We start from the raw sequence: 24090 nt of genomic DNA, 5'->3' as shown, positions 1-24090 counted from the left end.
GGATGGTACATATAAAAGATCCCTTGCTGCTAATCGAAAAGAGTAGCCCATGAAGTGGTGACAGCGGGTTTCCTCTCAATATATGTGTGGTCCTTGACCATAACCGTACGTGTTGAGTGCGTCGTTAAATAAAACATGTCTTGCTTTAATGATTGCCATATAGGGTCGGGAATCATTCGCTTGGTGATGGGCAATTGGTCCGGGGTCGATCCCAGTTGGTGTTCCCACTGGGCTATTTCTCTCTCCAGCCAGTGCACCATGACTTGTATATCAAAGGCTGTGGTATGTTCTATCCTGTTTGTGAGATGGTAGATATAAAAAGTCCCTTGCTACAAATTAAAAAATGTTTGACATCGCCGAAGAATAATAATCAATGTGTTCTGGTGGTGTCATTAAACAAAACAAACTAGTGACTTTCTTGTGCATTTGTTTAACTAACTCTCTCTCTCTCTCTCTCTCTCTCTCTCTCTCTCTCTCTCTCTCTCTCTCTCTCTCTCTTTCTCTCACTTTAAAATACACAGTAAATAGAACATTTCCTTCCTTCCTTTAAAGTACAGCGATATCTGTTCCAGTGTTGTGTTCAGTGACCGCGGTCAACGCTAAGATTCACGATCCACATTCAAATTCAAGAGTAGGCCTAATGGGTTTCAATTCGGCCAAATAATAATTCTTAGGTTATAAAACTCGAAAAGAACAAATGATCATGTTTGAAAATGGGAAGGCCCTAATCAGATGCTAAGAGAAAAAGTTTGTTTTGTTTAACGACACCACTAGAGCACATTGATTAATCATCGGCTACTGGATGTCAAACGTTTGGTATTTTTGACTCGTCATCAGAGGAAACCCGCTGCATTTTTCTTAAGACAGGAAAGCACATACCACGGCTTTTGACCAGTTGTGGTGCACTGGTTGGAACGAGAAAAACCCAATCAACTGAATGGATTCATCGAGGTGGTTCGATCCTGTGATGCAAGCATCTCAAGCGAGCACTCGACAAGAAGCCAAAAAATCGCGTCTAAAGCTATCTAAAAACAATTTTTAAAAACAAAAACATCCTTGGGATATAATACTCTGCAAATAAGCATTAAAATAGTCAAAAAATCATTGTTTAAAAATGGCTAATTTTGCGATTCAGATGTCAAGAAATCACCTTTAAAGCAAAGCAATTTTAAAATGTTCTTTGGGGGGGGGGGGGGGACGCAGGGGATAAGAGGGATGTGACTGATGGAATTTTCTTGACATGTAAATATATCAAAAGTGACGGGGTTCTCAACAGTGTGGCCTCCCTTTCCCATTGTAGCTTTAGAAAATAACACTTTTCTACATTTTAAATTTTAAATAGCCTACATTTTCTATCTCTAGGGCCTCCGCGAGTCCAAAATATTGGACTCGAGTACTCGAGGGTCAAACTCGACCCAGACTCGAGTACCCGACACTTACACTAGATGATAATGAGACTAAGGAATAAAGTAAAATAGCATTATGCATCATATTTCCAGCGCTGAACATCATGTCATTCTGGGGCGTAGCGTGACCTGGGGGGAGGGGTGTTCAAATATGAATCAAGTGGGCCTTTTTCTATTTTGTTTTTGCACCACCAGAAACTCCAAATGTATAAACCTGTATGTTTTAGTTCTGAAAGCGGACCATTTGCTTCAGCGGGGGGGGGGTCATCCGAACCCCCCTAACTTACGCCCCTGTCATTATATGTATTGCATTCAACACATTCGATTTTTTCCCCCTTTGTGTCTCATAGACCTATAATGTAACTGGCGGGAAGCATAATGTGACAACATGACGTAAAAAAAATAAAACAAAAACAAAAAACTATTAAATGAGAGTGCTCTTCGTTCAATCGTTGCACAGGTCTTGTTAGACTCGACCCGTGCCCGAGTTGGCCTACTCGATTTCTCGTGGAGTCACTATATTTATATCCATGAACTATTTAATAAATATAGCAAGCAAATTATTTTGGGTTCATTGGTAGTTTATTTGTAATTTTAAATAGTATCGTTACATTAATTAAAATATTTTAATTACTGGTAGGCTTAATTAATTAATTATTAACTTCTACATTAAAATATTTTCAGACAGCCGGATTTTTCTAAAAGCAGATTATTTTTATTTATTTATTGGCGGTATTGTAGTCTACATGGGAATAAACACCATCCCTCATATTAGCTTGATATATTAAAGGGCCATACCCTAGTTTTTAAACACTAAGGCATATTTCCTCACAATTAGATCCGTTTATGATCGCTGAAATCAAACATTACTTATATTTTATAGTTTAGATTATCAATGTCCGTACAACCGAAGTGTTTCTTGTCATCCTGGTATTTCTAATACCACAAAATGCATTCCCTCCCCATATTTTTAAAAACGCACGTGCGTCTGAGAAATAACGGTTATGGAGTCGCGTTTTAGTCTTATTTTTAAGGGTATTTCAACGTCACAGACTCTTGTTTCACTCTGTTGTATCCAAATTTGTTACAGATTTGTAAATAACCAAACTTAGTGTCCATTTTTACTGGTTGAAACTAGGGTCTTGGTGAAAAATATGCCTTAGTGTTTAAAAACTAGGGTCTGTCTCTTTAAGACATTTTACAAATGAATAAAATATTTTCTTAGCCGCGCCCATCTATCCATGTAAGGGAGCTAACCTCTATTAGAATGTGTCATCACTGACCCGGAAAAGGTAACGCGCACTCGTTCAAAATGGCGGCGTTTAAGCACAACTATGCTATCATTTGTCGAATTCCACAAAGTTTTAGAGACAGATCTATTGGAGCTCAAGGCAAGAAAATGGATGTGGATAAAGCTAAAAGAGAATATGAACAGTTTAAGGCAACTTTGAAGAACTGTGACATAAATATTATAGAATTGCAAGAAGACGAAAATTATCCCGATTGCTGTTTCGTTGAAGACTGTGCTGTCACCATCGGCGGAACAGCTTTGATAGCAAGACCTGTTGCCAGTAGACAAGGAGAGGTATCATTGATATATATATATATATTTGTTTTTAATAATGAGTAGTCGCTATGTTACGTATGTATGCATGCTAATGTTAGCGCATGCATTTAATTTGGCCTGTTCTGTCCATAACGGAAACGACATGATTTCCGGTTTAGCACCTGCGTTGGGCTTATTACTTTCGTAACTTTGGTTAATGCAAACTGAAGCAAATGGGCATAGAATTTAGAAGAAAAACAAAGTAATTGTTATAATATTTCATGATAAATCTTGTTCAACATAGCTGTAAACATGACACGCCATTGGCAGTGTAAGTATTGCAGAGGCTCCAACTTGTCCAAGGGTTGAATTTTAATTTTGATGAATTATGACAAATGTCGCCTTCCGTTTTGCCCCATATATAGCCTGAATACTCCACTGTTACTGTAAGAGAGCAGTGTGGTCATTTAGGTAATTATAATGCACTCTTATGGTAAGAGATAAATGTGCAACGAAAATGCAGAATTTGCTCCTACTACCAAATTTATACATGTATGTAGACAATGTCAATGATTCCTGCTTAACTACAATAATAATCCCATATATTTGATGGTAAACCTTTACATTGATAATTGTCGAGTTTGCTGCTGACAAATATTTCATATTAATTACTAAAAGTATATATTATTTTTCAATACAAAATAAACCACAATTGTCAAAGTGTCGAAATAACTGTATTGTGTTTTGTCCATACATTAAAAGCATACTGTCACAGATTTAAGGACCTTATTTCTCTAACAATGAATAATTTTTTTTTTTTACATTAATTGTTGGAAACCAAATCTAGCTATCGCATCACCGTAACTGAGCCATGATGGAGTGAAATCCATGTCAACCCTCTCTGCAATTTTAGTTTTTGAATTATGGACCATTGCCATAATTCAATATATTTTTTTACAAAATATCATTAATAAATGGAGTATGGTGGTTATGAAGATGGTTGAATAAAGTACATTTAGGGACAAATCAAATTATTTTTGTTCAGCTAATACTTTGTTAGACCATTAAATAGGTCAGTGGTCTGTGACAATATGCCTTTAACCCACGTACTGAAATGATAATAATTTTCTTAGTTAATTGGTCTTTTCTTTCCATGGCCTGTACCTGTGGTTCCTAAATGGCAGCTGTATATTTTGGAGGGTCACCAGTCAAGGTGTCTAGACACCCCCAAAAATATGTTCCTGTTTTATGAACATCACAGGGTATTGTGGGCTAACCACACAGCCACCCCTAAAAATCGTAATGGACATTATCAGCTGTCCTGCTTTATTACTGTAAATAATTCTGTAAAAGCTAAAACCCTTGATGAAGTAGACTTTCCCATCTAAAATCACAAAACTGACCAGTTGCGTAGTCCCAAAGAAAAGAAAATTATAACTGTGGTATCATGAGTGGTCATTTTTGCTCCAGTGTACCCTACCAATAGGCCTAATAATATGCATTTTTTCTTTGGATTTTTTTAAGCGATAAAAATACTATAACCTCATTTCGTTCAATTAATGCAAATTGAAATATATATTTAATTAAATAGTTTCTTATATTATCAAGTCATTTATGTTGTTTTACAAGTCAGGTTAATTAAAGCTAATCGCCTTGTTGTAAATGACTGACTTTGTTTACACTGTGCATACAGTTGGTCGGAGCCGACTTTACTTCGCCTCAAGCTAGAATTCCGGACGCACCGAAAACAAAAGAAAATAGCTGCCCCCAGTTAGCAGGAATAATCTGGGTTTTTTTATTAACTCTAGATTTACGTGTTTTTCATTTCTTAAAGTGTCAGTATGTGTTGGTGGTCCGGGTATGCATCTTTCCAACACATAAGGTTCATGTTTTTGTTTACTCTCCCTTTAAGAAAAGTATATAATATAATAAAGTAAAAAACTTTCAAACCAACTACGAAAGTTCAGTCATCACCAGGTACGGTAAGTGATCAGTTGCATTTAGGCCTAAAAATATATATATATATATGTTTCCAGTTTCCCAACCTATCCTAATTTTATGTAACGACCCTGAAATATTTTGGAGCGAAAAACACGACCCCTGATTTTTTGCAATCCGCAAACATGTTTTGGAACACCTCGGCTGATTACAGTTTCTCATTTTGATTCGGTTTAAAAAAAAAAAGTTCCTACCTACCCATTTTTTTTCAAGGATGAAACCTAAAACACACTTTTTAGTTTTTAGGCCTTATTTCCACAATCGTCTGGAAAATTTTTTGATAGTAGAAATTGATACACTTTATAATAAACTTATAAATAATTTTTCTTTTTAATTTATAGTAACACACATACACAGTAATGATCGGCTAACTGACCATACTCATTTGGAAATTAGACATTACAAACTTGTCTATATTGGCAGAGATGTTCCGAATCCCAAGAGATTGATTGGTGGATGATAAAAATCATCTATGTACAATAATTTTTGTTCTTCTAAAACTGTTTAATAAAATTACAATACATGTAGATACATATACATATAACTTATAAGTTGTCAGGCAACCAAAACATTACCCAATAAATGCATATTTGTTAGTGTCAGTAGACCGGTTGTTGTGGACTGTTAATAATTCCATAACAACTGATCTGTTGACACTGACATTTGCGTTATTTGTTGCGTTGGGCAGTATGTTCCTTACCGGTACTTGATGGCGTTCTCACGGTTTATATATTATTTTTTTATTTTTTTTTAAATGACTAGTTGATTTTTAACATCATTGAATGAAACACCTAAGTTGCATACCTGTGTATTTTGTCCAAATAGTCTTAACACTTGATAGGAAAATCACAGTACTGCATTTAGCTGTGATCAAATTCATTCCCTCATATAAAAGGGAAGTCAAAAGGTGCAAATCATTCATTCCAAGCTAGCTTTAAAACATTGTATTCAGTGTTGTACTAAATACAGTTTAATACATTAAAAAGGAGAAGGTCATACTGTTGTTGATTAACAATAACAAAATGATGAAAATCAGCAAGTGCTACATTCAGACTATTTATAAATTGAAATAGAACTTCTAAAGTACTGAATTAGTGGTGTTCCAATGATCGATTATAATCAAAAATTGATTACCGTTATATGTTAAATAGAATTGTTTCTTCAGTTTACATGATCACAGAATTGATGTAAATATGTTGGGGTTGGGGTTTGTTTTTATGTGTACATGTATACGGAAAAAAGATATTACTAGTAAACAGTTACATGTAGTACTGAATCCTTATTTAGTTCATTCATGGTGCAGACTGAAATTAGTTGATTGTAAAATATATTGCAAAATGATACCAGTAATAAGTTAATTATTCTATTAACCGTACACACATGTATACATGTATATAATGAAAGTAAACAATGTTCTTTTTGAATAGTTTTGTAATTTGTAGAAAGTTGCTTTTCCATTTTAAAGATCAGTTTTGTTGACATTTACTGGGCCATGTATTTCACCACCTCGATGTAAATAGCAGACTGTGATTTTTACACCTACCAGTGGGAGGTATTATTTACATTAGTGTGGACACAAGTCTTTGGCCATCAACATCAAGCTGGAGTATCCTGATAAAAATATTCAACAGAAATTGTGAAGAACATTTGTGAATTTTAGTAAAGAAACTAGAGTACAAATTGAATTAAGTTTTTGTCATAACATCTTGCATTGTTTTTATTTTATTTTAATTTTGGGTTCCATTGATGTATAAAACTTTATAAAGGAACTCTTTTTTTAATTATCATCAGTGGATTTTTAAGATTTGATAACTGGTGAATATAAAATGCGCATGCATGTACATGTATTCATGTACATGCAAAACATAAAATAACTCCCATTTTTGGGTTCTGCATGTATCTGCTGTGCTAGGCATCCAGTGTTTGAACTAATATTTATAACTGGTATCAAACTAATATTACCAAATGTTTGACATCTAATATTTAAATGCTTAATAAATCAATGTGGTATCGTTTAAAAAGAAAAACAAACTTTAACGTCTTCAGGTACATGTATACATGTGCAGCAGTTGCTCTTACCCCTTACAGTTAGCAAGTCTAGTGTGTGCTGAAGGTCATTACTTTTTTTTATGTCTGTCTGTCACAGCATGAGTTCTGTTTTTATTTGTTGACAGGTTGGAGAGATTCGAAAGGTCTTGAGAGATGATCTGGGATTAAAAGTTGTGGAGATTGCCGACCCAAAAGCCACTTTAGAAGGGGGTGATGTATTATTTACAGGTGAGTCACTGTTTTCCACCTGTTATAAATATTTAAACATACAGGTGTATCTGACATTGTAGACTTGCTACTTACTGTAGTGTACCTATTATAGTATAATATTTATATGATATAAGGAGGGATATTGCCTTTTATTTTTTGTGTTTCAGTACATTTTGGAATATGTCAGTGTGTGAAAATCATAGGTTGAATTATTGATAGTTAATAAGCTATTATTTTTGTTATTTGTTGAATAATTAAATAGACTATCCTGAGTTTGGAGCCATTAAATTGCCGGTAAATTGACTGTAAATTAATCTTGGTGAAGTAACATTAACAAATTTTTATATACAGGTATAATAGTTAATACATTGTATTGATAAATAATATAAAGACATTTGAGATTCCTTTTAATCCGGTTGTGTATTTCAAATTTTTTTTAGCAGTTGGAAGAAAACTAAATTTATATATATTCATGTACAAATTTTATTGATGGCAGAAATGTATTACAAATGCAAATACAAGACCAGAATAGTTACATGTATATTGTAATTAAAAATTGCAGGCAATAAAAGTGTGTGTGTAATGATACATATAATTGATTACTCGAACTGGCTAGAAGCTATTTCCTCTGTTGTGATAAATACTGGCAGAATCATTTGTTTGCCTGTGTGGGAGTACTTCACAGGTAATAGCCTCAGGGGGGGAAGCTGTCAAGCACTCTGAAATTGAAACTGATTGAGTTGTAGATTGCCAGTTCTCCAATCCACCTGCAGGTGTTAATTTCATTGAGTGAGAGTTAATGAAGGCTCTGGATCAAATAAAGAAAAAAATGATCTGTATAATTGACTGGCACTCATTTGTAGTCATTTTGATCACATTTTGCTCAATTATTTACAAATGATGTGTTTTGGTCCGTCCAATGATCAATATCGTATAGTTCTTTCAGGTTTTTTTTTTTTCATTCTTGAAATATGTTTTTGTTTAGTAAATTAATTGTATTTACAGGGCTGTATTTTTAATCAGTATGCCAACGAATACCTCAAGACCGGTTTACTAAATTTGTGATACTATGGTTAATGCTGCCCTGTCATATTAAAATCCATCCATAAATTGGAAGGATTAGCCTAAGTGGTGGCTATATATTTACAAGATCTCTTGCTGCTAATTGAAAAGAGGTTCCGTAGAATGGCAGTGGCAAGTTTCCTCTCTATTAATCTATATTGTGGTCCTTAACCATATGTCCAACACCATATAGCCATAATTAAAATGTGTTGACTGTGTTAAATAAAACATTTCTTTCTTTCTTTCCTGAGTAGTGGCAACACGTTTTTTATTTGACACACAACTAATTATTTTTAACCCTCGACCAACAATCACAATAACTGTAAGTTTAACATCCAATAGCAATGACCAAACAACATGCTGGTTGTATTAAACCAGCATTCTTTCCTTTTTGAAAAAACAAGTATTTAACCATGTTCACAATCGTTTTCAAACTGGTGGGTAGCAAGTTTGAATATCATAGATTGTTTTGTGCATCATAATGTACAATTTGGCCTTTGAGCAGTTGAAAACTCTCAACAGATTACTCCAATATATAATTTAACCCCCCCTTTTCTGAAGATACATGTAACTCATCAGTGTTCTTGCTGGGTGAAAATTAAAGGAGGGCGGCCTGGCAGCACCACACCCTTCAAAAAAAATAAATGAAAAGCAAATACTTTTTTAATAAAATGGGGGGGGGGGGGGGGGGGGAGAGCTTGGTGGTTACCATGTTGTGTGTTAATAGACTTTGTGGAAAAACACTCCTTATTTTGATTACAAAAAGTTTATACGAAATACAAGCAGACTCGTCTTTTAATTGAACCAAATATGTTATCGGTCTGATATTCACTGGCGGTTCCAGTTTTGCTGAACCGATCAAAGTTTTAATATTATTATTTTAATAAAGATTTCAAGATATACGAAAAACAAAAAAGATGTTTGTGTGATCCCCTAATGTCGAAAACATTTTTTTTTAATTCCCATCTTCATCGAATGAATCGATCGCTGTGAATAAATATTATCGCAGTGGCGGTGTATATATTATTTGGCACCCAAGATGAATGATTTTAATGCTAAACACTACCACTTCCGTTGATTTTATAAGCGGTGATATCCCCCCAAAATGAAAAGTTTACAATATGTTGTAAGAACTGCTGAATAAACAGAATGACAGAAATGAAAGAAAGTAAAAATCGTTAGTTACAATCAATTATATCTGTAACTGAGGACAAAATATCAGACGACAGTTAGTGGAAACAAAAGACAGAGTGACCGTTCTGATCACGTGACAAATGTGGCGCCAAATAAGTGGGGGGTTTTCAGTCGGAGATTGCTGAATCCATATTTTTTTTTAATGTTTTCATTGCTCAAATAAAATATAACTTTTATTGTTTGTGTTAAACATACAAATGGATACAGGTATGGGACAAAATAGAGGCTGTTAAAAATACTATTAAATTACGTTACGATAACTGTCGTAAATGTTTCGTCAGTTGCTTTTTCGTACACAACGCAGATTGTTTCCTTTGATGTCCAGTGTGCAGACTGATCATTGGGGTTTTTTATGTGTGGAAAAAAGTGTGCATTTGGAAATAGCGGAGATCGGTGATGGAAAATATAGTAGGGTGCTGGAAAATAAAGAGGGGCGCAGAAAAATAAAGGAGGGCGGAGAACGTGAAAGGAGGGCGGCAATAGCAGGGCGGACCGCCCTGCTTAAATTGAGCAGCAAGAACACTGAACTCATTAAGATGTTCAGTAGGGAGGTTATATGTATGTGGTGTTAAAAACATGTCTAATAGCTAGTACCTTTAGGTAGAATAGTGCCTGGTTTACCTGGCACCATTTCTCTCACCTTGATTTTGAACTCATTAACATGTTCAGTAGGGAGGTTATATGTATGTGGTGTTAAAAACATGTCTAATAGCTAGTACCTTTAGGTAGAATAGTGCCTGGTTTACCTGGCACCATTTCTCTCACCTTGATTTTGCAAAACTCATTAACATGTTCAGTAGGGAGGTTATATGTATGTGGTGTTAAAAACATGTCTAATAGCTAGTACCTTTAGGTAGAATAGTGCCTGGTTTACCTGGCACCATTTCTCTCACCTTGATTTTGCAAGAACTGAAAAGATGTATGGTTTTCCAATAGATAAAAAGTGAGTCATATGGCCAAGTGACTTGCAACTTGGCCAAGTGACTTGCAACTTGGCCAATGTACAAATCATGGTTTCTGATCCATCAATGTATGCTGAATACCATACAGCTACCTAATTGTACTACAAACAAACAAATGCACAACTTGGAACAATGACAGTGGTGTATCAAATATGTAAAATTTAATGTTATATTGGATATAATCATTATTATTGTATAGTCTCTATTGGTTATATTGCTGTTTGGGTATGATTTCTAACGTTTTTTTCTTCTTCTTGTTTTCTTCTTCTTCTTCTTTTTCTTCTTCTCCTTTTTGGAGGAGGTTGGGAAATACCTAATAGTTTATGGGGCATCTCACTCTCTAAGCTACAGTGTGCCTGGAGAGCACCCAAAAATCTGTAACATTTACCTCTGATATGATTTTTCAACTAATGCATAAATATCTGATTTTAGAATTAGAATACCTGTAGATAATGTAGCAAGCAGCAACCCTGAACAAAACAATGCATAATTACAATGTCAGTTTTTGGATTCCGTTTCAAACGACAGTTACTGCCAGATTGCTTTTATCAGCAAAAGATAAGATATTGATTTTACAGCTGATTTTTATGGGGTTTTATTTTTATTATTATAGGCAAGGAAATCTTGGTTGGTATCGGGAAACGGACCAATGAGGGTGGTGCTCAAGCAGTGGTTGATGCCTTCCCAGAATACCCTATTACTCCTATCAACATCGCTGATCTTGATATCTTACACCTTAAGAATGCTATTAATGTAGCAGGTCGAGACATCCTGGCAATTTGTGGTGGAAAAGAGGGCAAATCCATCCGTTCAGTAAGTTCATACATATTATTTCTAAAGTACGATATTTGTGATAAATTTGTAATCAATAAAAAAATTAAATTGATGTGCATAGCTGCAACTACTAATGTTCTGTTAATTAGTTCCCTACTGGTCTAAACGGAGGGAACTATAGATTGTCTTTCTGTCTGTCTGTCCCACATACAGTTTTCTGGACATTTTTTCCACAATGCTTTAAGATATTGATCTGAAATTTTGTGTACAGCTTTATCAAGTGCTGTTCGAGATTAAGTTTGACTTTCCTGGTGATTTACCCATTTTGACAATTATAGCCCTTCAACTTGGGAAATATGAAACAAAAAATATTCCAGACCTTTCTTTTTCTTTTTTTTAATGCCTAAAGATATTGAACTGAAAGATACTGAACTGAAAATATTTTTATAGGTTTATCATGTAATGTTACAGTTTGAATTTCATGGTTCATATACTCATTTTGTGGCAGAGTTATTGCCCTTGAACTTAGGAAATATAAAAAAAAAACATTTGAGCCTGGTAGGGAACATTGCTTTAGCAGTACTCTCACAATGCTTTTTATTATATAGCAATCTTAAACTTGCATTGCAAATCGCAATGCAGTACTGAACGAAAAGTTCCATGTATGACCCAGTTTGATTAAGTTTCTTCTGGGAATAATTTATGATTTTAAAATATTTTTGTTTAGCAAATGGAGCAGCTAGCCGAGTACCGCTGTAAACTGCTACACTTGGAGAGTCAAGTCAGTATTGACATGCTCTACATCAATGGACGGCTGCTACATCGCACGCGCGAGGAGATGGGAGACAGCAACTATGGGGTATGATTAGTTCTAGGGAACACTGACCAGCTTGAAATAGTTTGTCAAATTCTTCCACACTCTTTATCATGCTAAAAAAAAAATTGGATAACTTTATTCTAAAATTCCACACCCACAGTTTTTGAAATTTCTAATCAGTTTGATTTTTTTTATCAGTTGTATTTTGAAATTTCTCATCAGTTTTATTTTGATATTTCTTATTAGTTTTTCTTCTGAAATCCCTCAACAGTTAGCTGAAATTTCTCAGCAATTTATTTTATTTTGAAATTCCTGATTGTTGGGGTTGTTTGTTTTTTACAATTCCACTTCAGTTTCATTCTCAAATTTCTCAGGAAATTTATTCTTAAATTCCTCATTTTATTCTGAAAATATTCAGTTTTATTCCTAAATTTATCTTAGTGTACCTTCTTAATCTAACTATCTGGATGTATAAATAAATAAAATTACCTGACAGTACTGTTGATTAGCGATATTTCAAGTCAAATGAAAATCAATTAGCAACTACTGTTTGATGTTTTAAAATTGTGTAGCGATCTCTAAAACTTGCGTAGCAAATTGCGACATGATGGTGAACAAATTATTCCATGGTGTATCAGAGTGTTTTTTGTATTGAATTTTGGTAGCACATTTGTTTCTACATATTACATCCTGTGACTGATTATTAGTGTTGTGGGTTCCTAATATTATAATGTGAACAAAAGCATTCTGCTGTAAACTGAATAGTTGTACATATATATTTGTATCTTCTTTGAAAATATACAGGGAGCTTACAGGCATCGAAATAAGCATTGTGTCTGGTAACCCATTTACAGGTTACCACAAAATATAGTCTGGTAACCTATAGGTTTCCACCACTATATGAAAGTTAGAATTGAATTCCTGTTACTACTACGCGGTCGTTCTGAAATTGTAACGGTGCGCGCGAACATCGATACGAGAAACGAAATCCAGGAAGTAAATTTATCTAGTGGGCGCTGCTTAAACGCTGATTGCCAAAATTGCTTTACAATTGCACAAGTACGCACGAACATCGGTGCAATTTTGTACGAGAAAACAAAACGCGGACATAAATTCATTTAGTGGACACTGCTTAAACGCGGAGTGACTTGCGCGCGAACATCGATGCAATTCCTGACGAGAAAATGAAACGCAGAAGTCCTGAATGCATTGCCTGGTTTACGTTCGGAAACGAAACTACCATTCGTTTGAAATTTTTTATCCAGAACGAAACACCGTTCTCGACTTTTCTAACGTGGTAGCCTCCCGGTAACCTGAACGACTGTTCTCGACTTATTTCGATGCCTGACCGTATATATGTGTTTATATGACTGTTTTAATAGATATAACCCATACAAAGTATTCCAAGGCCAATTCTGTGATAATTCAAGAAAAAACACATCAAATTTAGTCACAGTGTAAAAAGGTTTTTGATTAAATTATATTTTCACAAATTCTGATTTTAAAATGTACTTGTGAAATGTTTTATTTTATTTTTTATTTTTTTTATAAATGTATTAATATCTGGCTTCTTTGTTTTTGTTGACATAAATTTTATCTTTTAATATGTGTTGTGTTTTGGTGTGTGCATTTTACAAAAAGTCAATAACTTGCTACCGTAGTTACACATACACATGTAGCTGTTTCATGATGAGTGCATCATGCAAATGTAGACTTTAGATGGTCATTTAATGCACTATCTAATAATAGAATTTTCTAGCCTAGTCACTTCATTATTTTAGGTTTTTAAAGGGTATGAAATAAGTAGAATTGTATAAAATATAAAACATTTGACTGTGAAAGTTTCAGACAAACAAATTTGGGTTATGTCAACATTTTGATCTTAAAATCTGTCCAGAAAGCATGTTTTGAATATGATGTGTGTGGGTTTCTTTTTAGTAATACATGTTTATTTCTCTTGTTTTTATTTGTTTTAAGGGACTATCCTGAAGTTGTAGCCAATTTTGAAAGGTTTTCGGCAATTTTATTTTTTTACATTATTAAAATGACAATTTACTTAGCTTTTTTATTTTTTGCTTAGACTATAAATATGTTTATAATCAGTATATTTCTGGACATAATGTTCTGTAGTATTTCAGTATTGATTTTTGTCTAAAATAATTTTGTATGTATAAATTTATTATTTCTTCCAACTGCCAAACTAAATTTGAAATAATTTCATTAAAGATCATTCCAAATGTAGTTATCCATATAATGCTTCATATTTGAAACAAGAAAAAGCAGAAGATATTTATTATGTTGTGGGGAACAAACGGAAGTCTTGCTTAGGCTAAAAACTCGGAATAGTCCCTTTAAAACATGTTGACATGATATTTACATGTAAGCTTTCCCTTTTAATTTTTTTAGGTTTTTAAACTTTTCAAGGCTTATTTTAAATTAAACAAGGGGCGTGATTTAGCTCAGTTGGTTGAGTGCTCACTTGAGGTGCTTGAGTCGCAGGATCAAACCATCTTGTGGAACCATTCAACTGATTGGGTTTTTCTCGTTCCAACCAGTACACCACACAACTGGACAAAGGCCGTGATATGTACTTTCCTATATGTGCATATAAAAGATCCCTTGCTCCATTAGGACAAATATAGCGGGTTTCCAATGATGAATTAATCAATGTACTGCAGTGGTGTCGTTAAACAAAACAAACTTTTTAACTTTAAATTGAATTTTTTTTAGAAGGCATGCTTTAAAACAGTTTTACTGTTGTTACATGTAGTGGTTGTTTTGCATGTTTAGAACTTGTTAATGTTAATAGTTGGGGGGGGGGGGGGGGGGGGGGGTTAAAGACTATTTAGAAATCATACTTTAAGAGCATTTGCCTGAGGTGTACTAGATTTTAGGATTCATCACCTGAAGTAGATCCATCAAGTTTTTTTCTAGTATTGGTTTAGCAAAGGCCATGGAATGTGCTGTGCTGTCTGAAAATACGAAAAGATCCCTTGCTATATTTGGGGCTGGAGTCATTTAAAAGCAAATATTCCTTTTATTTCACAATTTGCAGCTTGTTAATTTGTGTTGGGTACATGGCATTAAATGCTTTTCCCAATAAAACCCTCCCCCAAAACCCATGGCAGTCTGATTAGTTTGTGTGTGCACTGTAGTAGTAATAACTTTTAAGTAGAAAGATCATGAAAAATAAATCTGTGTGTGTATTTTGCTGCTGTCATTATGACCTGTTGAACCTAGCTTCCTGCTGTATATGGCATGGTTTTATCTTTAAACTTTGATTTTACTCCCATGGCAAAACCCTTCATAAAAGTTAGCATAATTTCAAGTAGAATTGGCGAATTTTCATGATCACTTCAAAAACATGAAATCAGATTGACTTTTTCTCAGGTTGTAATAAAACTTTGGGAATTTTACTCTTAAAAAATAAGGACAAACTACCACAATATAGCCTATTTTGGCTTGGGGAAATTATGATAAATGATACAGAATTTCAGAAATTGCACTAAAAAAACTAGCAGTGTTCAAAACCAAAAACAAAATACAAATTTACTGTGCCAAATTTTTTGAAATTGACGGCCGTGAAGTGCCATCTAGTAGTAAAACATAAAATTTGCTGATAAACTGGCACATCTTTTCCTGTGTTAGCTATCGATACAAGTTTCAACAACTGCTTCCATTTCCTCCATTGCAAATAACTGGACTCCAAAATAACATGCATGTACTTCTGAACTGTGAATGCATGTATATCTAACGAAGGCTGTGGAATCATGTAGACAAAGTTGATGCCAGCTCTGTGCGCTACCTACAGGAGCTTGTAAAACAGATTACCTGGGATCGGCTTGAGTTGAATATGTCCGAGTTTGGGTCCAGGGCAATCTCTTGTCTTCCTCTGATGGTCCTCAAGCTAAAGTATTACAAGAACATAATATCGTCACTGGTCTAAGGGCTCAGGTGATCATTACGCTTATACGCATGTGTGGATTTGTAGGGCACGAATATTGGGCAGGGGTGGGGGGGGGGGGGGGGTAAAAAGAAAAATGTCTATCATGAGTCAGTTTGAGTTGTCTGTGATTAGAAGTCTTTTTTTTTTTTTTTTTTCTTCATTTTTAATAGATGTAAATGTGATTTTTAAAAGTTGAGTCATCATATTTAAGATATAGACATTGTTATCTCATGGTTTTGGAAGTGTACTGCCAACCACAGATGTTTTTTGGCTGGGAAGTTATGTACAAACAGGGTTTTTTAAATATATAATTTATGTATACTTTCTGTAACATATATCAAATAAGATAAACAAATTGAATCAATGTACATAACTGAATGTTGCCCGATGATAGTACCTGGTATTTCAACATGCATACTTGGTTTATGCATGTACTTATTTTTTTTAGTTCTATTAAAGTCATAGACTTTCAACCTGTGAAAATGGACACTTTAAGTTTGGTTAATCTACAAACCTGTAACATATCTGGATGACGTTATAAATATAATAGAGTGAAGTGAAAATCTGTGATGTTGAAATGGGAAAATACTCTCTAAAAATAAGGCTAGAGCTCATTTCTATAACTGTTACTTTTCAGAGGTACATATGTTTTTAGAATGATAAAACATGCATTTCATGTACCTAGTACAAACACCAGAATGACCAAAAACACTGATGTATGGAAATGGATAATCTGCACAGTAAAATGCCAGTAATGTCTGATCTCAGTTATTAAAAACGGCTCTAACAGTAAAAAAAATATATCATAGTGTTTAAAAACTAAGGTCTGTCACTTTAAAATGATTGAACATCAGTGTTGTGACAAGAAACAGTACTTATTAATTCTGTTTGTGTTTCTCTGTAGTGTATTGATGAGAAGATACTGTATACCCGACATCGTGTCTCTCTGGAGGAACTGAGTAAAGCTGGAGGCCGAATTGCGTCTATGGTGCTGTTAGTGAGCAAACACCGTTCACAGAAGAAAATCATCTCCAACCTCACTGAGGATGATATAGCACCATTCTCACAGTTCAAGGATTTGACATACGCATCAAACACGCTCACAAAGAAATAAATAAACATCCTGGTGGCTACAAGCTGGAACAAATTTCATTGAGGAATGGTTGAAAATATGTTTATGTTCCGAAATAGGTCTGCATTTTTACTATTATCAATATAGGTGGCCTGTGCTTTTGATTGTGACTGAAATATCTAATCATATGCTTTGAGATCGGTTATCCAAGTTATAAAGATTACTATATTAAAATTGATTGTGCAGAAATAATATGCTGTGTTATCCACCATCTGTAACTTATGTGACAAACCAAGTAGCCAGGTCACAAGCTGATAACCAAATGTTAAACTTTAGGCCCGTTAATACAAACTGCTTCATGCAATGGCTTAAAAGAAATAAAAGATATTAGTCATGCTTTTATTACGCTTTTTTAAATAAGGATTTCTTATATTTATAGTCTCGAGCAATTTATTTTAGTCCACTGTTGTTAGCCAGTAAACAGAAGTACGATTTTTAGGTATATAAAAAAAACTACTTAAAAGTCATATCCTGCTACTATTCGGATATGACTTTGCTTTGTCTGTCATCATATTCTGTCAATAGAAACAATGGTTGCAGGATAAAATATCTTTATAGACATTGCTCTTGTCTGTTTTCAGTGTAAAAGAAATCAAAGGGTTAATCCTGAAAATATACCGACTGATCTGTTGTGAAATCATGGATTTGAAAAATGAATAATATATTGGTGTTTTCTTTCCTTTCGAAACTGAACTATTTTAAAGAAATATGTAAATTACTATGTATTCCTCAAAGAACAGGTATTGTTCACTTTATTAGCTACAAGTGAGTTGTGAAACTGTCTTATGTTGAGAACAAATGTTACTGAAATGAAAGTGCATGTCTTGTCTTGTCAAAGACTATTTGATTCTGGTACTGAAAATGTCAATTAGTTCTTACTAAGCTTTCTATCTGAACATTTTACTTTGCACAAATATGTTGTCATTTAAATAAAAAAAAATAGTTTGTGATGTTTTTTTCACTGAGTTGATATCAATGTTTTTAGATTTTAAAAAATCATAATTGGGTTTTAAAAAAAACCCAGCAGAAATCTTCTGTCATCATTGTTTTTATAGCTTTTATAATCCAACAAATGATTTTTTAAATAACGGTTTCAATAACTGTGCTTTACAGTTATTGAATACTGTATCTCACAGAAAAGTTAAAACACTAATTATGGTTTTACCAATGCTTAGTATTCACGTTAACACTTCAGGTACTAGTGTATGAATATATATTAATAGGCTTTTTATAACAGAGAGAATTTGTATGTATTGGTAGTTTACTCTACTCTGTATTAATGTACTCTATTCCGTATTAGCCTATTCTGTATGTCCATGACAAGTATTGTACATAGGTTGTCATTCATGACACCTTTCTTTCTCATTCTAGTACAACCAGTTGGTTTTTTAAATATATTTTAGAGACAGTTTAAAACAATTTTTTTTTATACAAACAGTAGGATTAAACCATTTACTGTTTCACAGTTCTGGTACTAGAACCGTGGTAGTTTTTCTTCTTCCTAGGTTTTTTAATTGGGTATCCATTTCTACATTTCGTATCCCAATGTTAAACAATTTGACTTTATTAAAACAAAAAAAATCTGTCCTCTGTGAATTTATATGTAGGCATAGATCTCACTTTGAATTTCAAAACATTGACTGTTCACAATTTTATATCATAATATGTACATTTTAATGTTGTTACTGAAGTCTTGCAAATTACTGTTTAAAAAAATGTTTGTGGTGGTATCATAATACTGAAGTCTGATGTTGTAATGAGCGTTCTTGGTGCTGGAGTCTTATTTGCAAATTGTCTCTACCTCTTGACCAATCTTCATGCAATTACTGAAGATATATTTTCAAAACGTATTCTTTTTCTGTGTATAAATATATATATATAACTAAAATTTCATATATTTTTGCTATGGTATCATTATGTACTTTTTTATTTTTAGCAGTAAACTTTCATGTCTCTTCTATAAATGTTGACTTTTTTTGAAAATTGAATATTATTTCTCTTTAATGTCTCTTGTTTATTTTTTATTTTTTTTTAAATATTAACATAATCAAGTCATTACTTTTTAAATTTTGTGTTGTAAAATAAAGTGCATTGAAGTAAAGGTTGAAAATGATTGATTTTAATTTGATTGCCGTTGATTGGTCAGATTTATCATGCAAAACATTAAATACCAACTGCCAAAAATAACGCTGAATTATAAGGAAATGTTAAAACATCTTTGATTACAAGTTATCCTTTCACCTTAGTTTTTAGATGGTTTACTGTACATTCTATTTTGTTGAAAATTGTGCACAGTGTTGTACAGATTTTTAGATTAACTGCAGTTTTCCACCAACAAACTCCATCTACACTCCAAAAATATCCCTTTCCAGATCATCTGGATTAAGAAACAAAGCTGGTATGTCAAAATTTAAAGTACTAGTAAGATGTTGATAATTTGATACAAAATTTGATGTTGGATATTACACTGCCACTTTTTTTTTTGACTGTGATGTGTGTGAAGACTGTAAATAATCAAGGTGTTCCTCTTATTGTGATTGTATTGTTAACAAGTGCACATTTTAAAAGCAATTTTTAGAAAAGCAAGTATTTGTACAGACTGGTTTATGCATATTTTTATTAAGATTTATATACATGTAATATGGTTTTACATTTTAAATTAGTTAGCATTATCAGTATTCCTAAGATGTAAAAGGTTATGGGATTTTCCTTGAAGGAAAAAAAAAAGGAAGACATGTTTTTGAATTATTGGGAAAGTGTGAGTTGAAAAAAATGTCTCTAAATTCAGTTGCTTAGTGTCAGATTGAAACAACTTGTTAAGAACATGCAACCATTTCTAACCCCATAATTGTATAGTAAATAACTGAAGTTTGAGAAGATTTATTTTGTATCATATATAATATTGTTACTAGAGTATAAAGTTTAGTTTCATATTCATGGTTTTAAATGTTTTCCTTTAAAAAAAATTATTGTTGTTTAATTCTTGGTCAATTAAGTTTTATTAAATTTATTGTGTATATCTGAAAAAGTTAATGTACAAAATATATGTCTGGTTTTACACTTAGTTTTATTCATTTTGTAACAGTGTCAAATATGTCAAGTGACAACATGTTAAGGGAGTTGTAATTTGTTTTCAAATCTTGACAATGGTTGAACATATTTTAACATTTATTTATATTAGTCTGTAGTGCTGGCATTATAATGTTATTTAGAACTTAGAGATAGATATATATATTTGCTGCTTTTTTTAATTTTCTCGATGTTAGATTATTCTTCTGCAAATGGTAATATTCAATAGAAAATGATATAATTTGGTTGAAATTTGTATTGAAGATGTAGGCAGTTTGTTTTATACCTACAGATATGTGTATCTCATTTATTAATTTGTTCTTCCAACACTTTGCATGTATTGGAAAGTTTTATGGTACAACAGGGACCTAGTGATGGCAGTATGGTGTTCATAAAAAAAAACCTTTGTCTTTGTTGTAGTGACCAATACAGTGTAGAATGTATATTTCAGTATGTTATTTTACTGGACAAGTTATTCAGAGTGAGCTTAATAAAATTGATTGGATTTGTACATTTAGTTTTGCACCTAAAATAAAACCAAGCTGGTGTTCTGTAATCTGAGGTACTAATGAAATCGATCTGAAAATATTGTGTATACATTAAAAGCAGAGCTGTTATTCTAGAAGTCGGTTATATGATGATTCATTAGGCAGATTGTATTTTTGTGACATATAGTAATCTTCCAGTGCAGACATAAAACAGATTAACTTGCCATGTAGCTGTGCATTTTTTATTTTTTTATTTACACAAGTATCATGTTGGTGCCTTTCAGTCAGATGGACATTCATGTTAATGTTAATATCAAACAAGTACTACCAGTGATTAACTAGCAATCATAGCATGTATCATCAAATATCACTGCTATCACTGCAAAATAAAAAAAATTGTGGGACTTCTGAAACCTTAATTATTGTATATTTACTGTTACAGTTACTGTAGCATAATGTCCATTTGTTCAGTACACATTCCTTGTGCCACACCAGTATAGAATATCTATTTAAAATCAATCATACGTGATATTGCACCATATTTATCTTAATGTTTCTTCTAATTGAAGCCGACTTAATGCCTATATCTGCATTTTACTTTCAACCATTTAATTGTTATGTTCTGTAGAATTTACCACTTTGTACTGTTACAAGATTTATATGCTCCAAACCAGATCAGATGAAAAACATCCATTTTCAGTACTGAAACCACGAGTTGGCAAGCTGTCATTTTTATATCTGCATTCTGCATTATTAGCCTATGAAGCTAAATTACATTGTACGCTAACATTAAAAGCGTGTGAATCTATTGAACAATGGCTGACATTTGTATTACATGGCAATAACATTTTTTTTAATGTCATACCTTACACCAATAGTCTGAGGATGTTGTTCACCCTTTTATATATATTATCTTGTATCATTATAATAAAACATTAGAATTTGAAATGAAAAGGTATTGGTGTTTCGTGTAATGATTGTGATTAATATTTTAGAATTTAAAAAAAAAAAAGTTTCTTTGATTAGGTGAGTTGAAACTATTTACTTGCTCCTATACCACGAAGGTTTCAAACACGCCCATCACGGGCTTAGCCTCGGACATCGCCAGTGACTAAGTCTGGGGGGGGGGGGGGGGGGTAGCAAGACAAGTGGCTGTGGTTGGAGTATTGACTACTTGATACGCATCAGCACGTGAATAGGTGTTGATAACTGTAAGTTGTATCAAGCAGTCGCATGGCACTGTCTCCAGTGTTATATAATTTGTTACAAGCAAGATACCCTGGTGACCATGTAAAAAGACCGATATTCAGGGCATATGGGCAGAGTTCAGCCAGACCGATCAGTAAAAAAACCTGCTTGGCTGGTTTATGTGCTTCACTTTAAACCAAATGACCACGTCGGGAACCAATAAAATATACTACTCAAAAGAATTTAAGGGTCAGACGATATTTTCGACATTATTTTCTGAATGTCAATTATATTAGCTAGACCATAATGTTCAGCATGGTATTGTTCCATTTTGACGAAAGTGGGTCTAAGCAACCCATAAATGAATTAAAATCCACTGTCAATGACACTGTCGACTAGTTCTAATGGCGAAAACATGCTTACATTTGCACGTAAATTAGGGCGAAAGCGAAAGGTCTGCTAAGTGCCCATAATTTGCTTTTTCACAAAGCGCTTCATTTGCACGCTTTGCATGTGTATTCCATGTTCCCAATGCTGAATTTCCGTATAATTGGAGGTTGCGTTCGTGTACAGTGCACACTCCAAATTCGACAATGGTACGACGTCAACTGACTATCGAAGATCGAGGAAGGGCTATTGCTTGGCTTCAGGATGGCAATACGCAAAGAAATGTTGCTCTGAGACTTGGTGTCAGTCAGAGTTTCGTTGGCCGACTGTGGCAACGGTACCAAGCAACGAATTCTGTTCGAAATCGTCCACGTTCGGGAAGACCCCGAAGCACTACAAATAGAGAGGACCGCTACATCACCAATATGGCTCTACGTCAACGCACAACCACTGCACGCCGATTACGTGACAATCTGCGGACTGCGACTGGAACTGAGTGTCTGATCAAACCATACGCAATCGTCTGAGAGCCAATAATCTACGCTGCCGTCGCCAGGCTGTTCGACCACCACTCCTACCACGTCACAGAACGGCCAGACGTCACTGGTGCACACTTCATCTGCGGGTGCAACGTGTTCAGTGGGGTCGAGTGATGTTCACTGCTGAGTCCAGGTTTAGTCTCCAGTTCAACGACGGTCGGGTTCGGGTCTACAGACGTCCTGGGGAGCGCTTCGCTGACGTTAACGTTAGACAACGTCACCGGTTCGGTGGTAGAAGCGTCATGGTATGGGGCGGCATCTCTATCCACCACAGGACCCCCCTCTATGTGGTGGATGGCAATCTGAATGGAATCCGCTATCTGAATGAGATTATCCGGCCGTTGGTTCTCCCAGGCCTTCAGCAGATTGGCGGCGGGGCAGTTCTGCATGATGACAATGCCAGACCCCCACCGCGCCAGGGTGGTAACGGACTTTCCCAGACAACAAGGTATCGCCAGGATGGATTGGCCAGCATATTCGCCTGACTTGGCCCCAATAGAGAACGCCTGGGACGAATTAGGCAGGAGAGTTCGGGATAACCATGCCCCTCCGGACAACCTTCATGATCTGGGTCAACTTCTTATGGCAGAGTGGCAGGCCATTCCCCAAGAGTTCTTCAGACGTCTGATCAACAGCATGAGGCAACGATGTGTCGAGTGTATTCGCGCCAGGGGTGGATTCACACACTATTAAACGAATGTTCTAATGTATAAAATCCATGTTTGACAACCTTCAACTTTGACAGCATGTCATGTGACTTTCTTGTATACAGTGACGTTTATTTGTGGTTTTTTGTAAATATGGAACAATAAATAAAATTTTTGGTGTAGTTTACATCATCAATCTAATACACTCTGAAACTTATTTGGTTATAAATTTTTGACCCTTAAATTCTTTTGAGTAGTATATTTCGCGAACGTTAAAGAGACATTCCTGACTTTGCTGCAATGTTTAAGATGTTATCAACTAACAGAGACGTTTTGACGACTGTACTTACATATCAAATATATTTTTCTGCATAAAATATTAGTGGCTGTATATTAAACGTGTTTCTGATCGTTATAATATTTGTACTATGTTAAATTCCATTATATTTCCTAAAAAATATTTTTTCGTACGTACGAAATTATTTGAAGACAAACTCCAGTTTGGGCTTCTTACAAATGTTAAGAGGACCAGAAATACATTGAATATACAGACACTTGATATTCTAAACAAGAAAATATATTTAATATGTAAGTTTAATCGTAGAAATATTTTATTAGTCGGAAACATGTTACAATGCAGCAAACTCGGGAATGTCCCTTTAACGCAACGTTAGCT

The 24090-nt window shown here is 34.2% G+C and overlaps 1 protein-coding gene across 1 annotated transcript; it reads left to right on the top strand.

Moving 5' to 3' along the window:
- The first annotated feature begins 2708 nt into the window (after positions 1–2708).
- On the top strand, positions 2709–21601 carry LOC121384525 (N(G),N(G)-dimethylarginine dimethylaminohydrolase 1-like). Its single transcript, XM_041514953.1, has 5 exons — positions 2709–2991; positions 7125–7227; positions 11041–11240; positions 11929–12060; positions 16869–21601. The coding sequence occupies exons 1-5, from the start codon at positions 2719–2721 to the stop codon at positions 17076–17078; spliced, it is 918 nt and encodes a 305-aa protein (XP_041370887.1). The 5' UTR covers positions 2709–2718; the 3' UTR covers positions 17079–21601.
- The last annotated feature ends 2489 nt before the right edge of the window (positions 21602–24090 follow it).

This window comes from Gigantopelta aegis, chromosome 10 (assembly GCF_016097555.1).
Source record: "Gigantopelta aegis isolate Gae_Host chromosome 10, Gae_host_genome, whole genome shotgun sequence".
Classification (NCBI taxonomy): Eukaryota; Metazoa; Mollusca; class Gastropoda; order Neomphalida; family Peltospiridae; genus Gigantopelta; species Gigantopelta aegis.
This window is presented reverse-complemented; position numbering and strand designations above follow the sequence as displayed.

Bases quoted from the DNA above. Each gene is read 5' to 3' on its own strand.
- LOC121384525 (XM_041514953.1), top strand. From the start codon at position 2,719: ATGGCGGCGTTTAAGCACAACTATGCTATCATTTGTCGAATTCCACAA. The intron at 7,228-11,040 runs GTGAGTCACTGT...TTATTATTATAG, and splicing joins GGGTGATGTATTATTTACAG to GCAAGGAAATCTTGGTTGGT. The intron at 12,061-16,868 runs GTATGATTAGTT...GTTTCTCTGTAG, and splicing joins TGGGAGACAGCAACTATGGG to TGTATTGATGAGAAGATACT.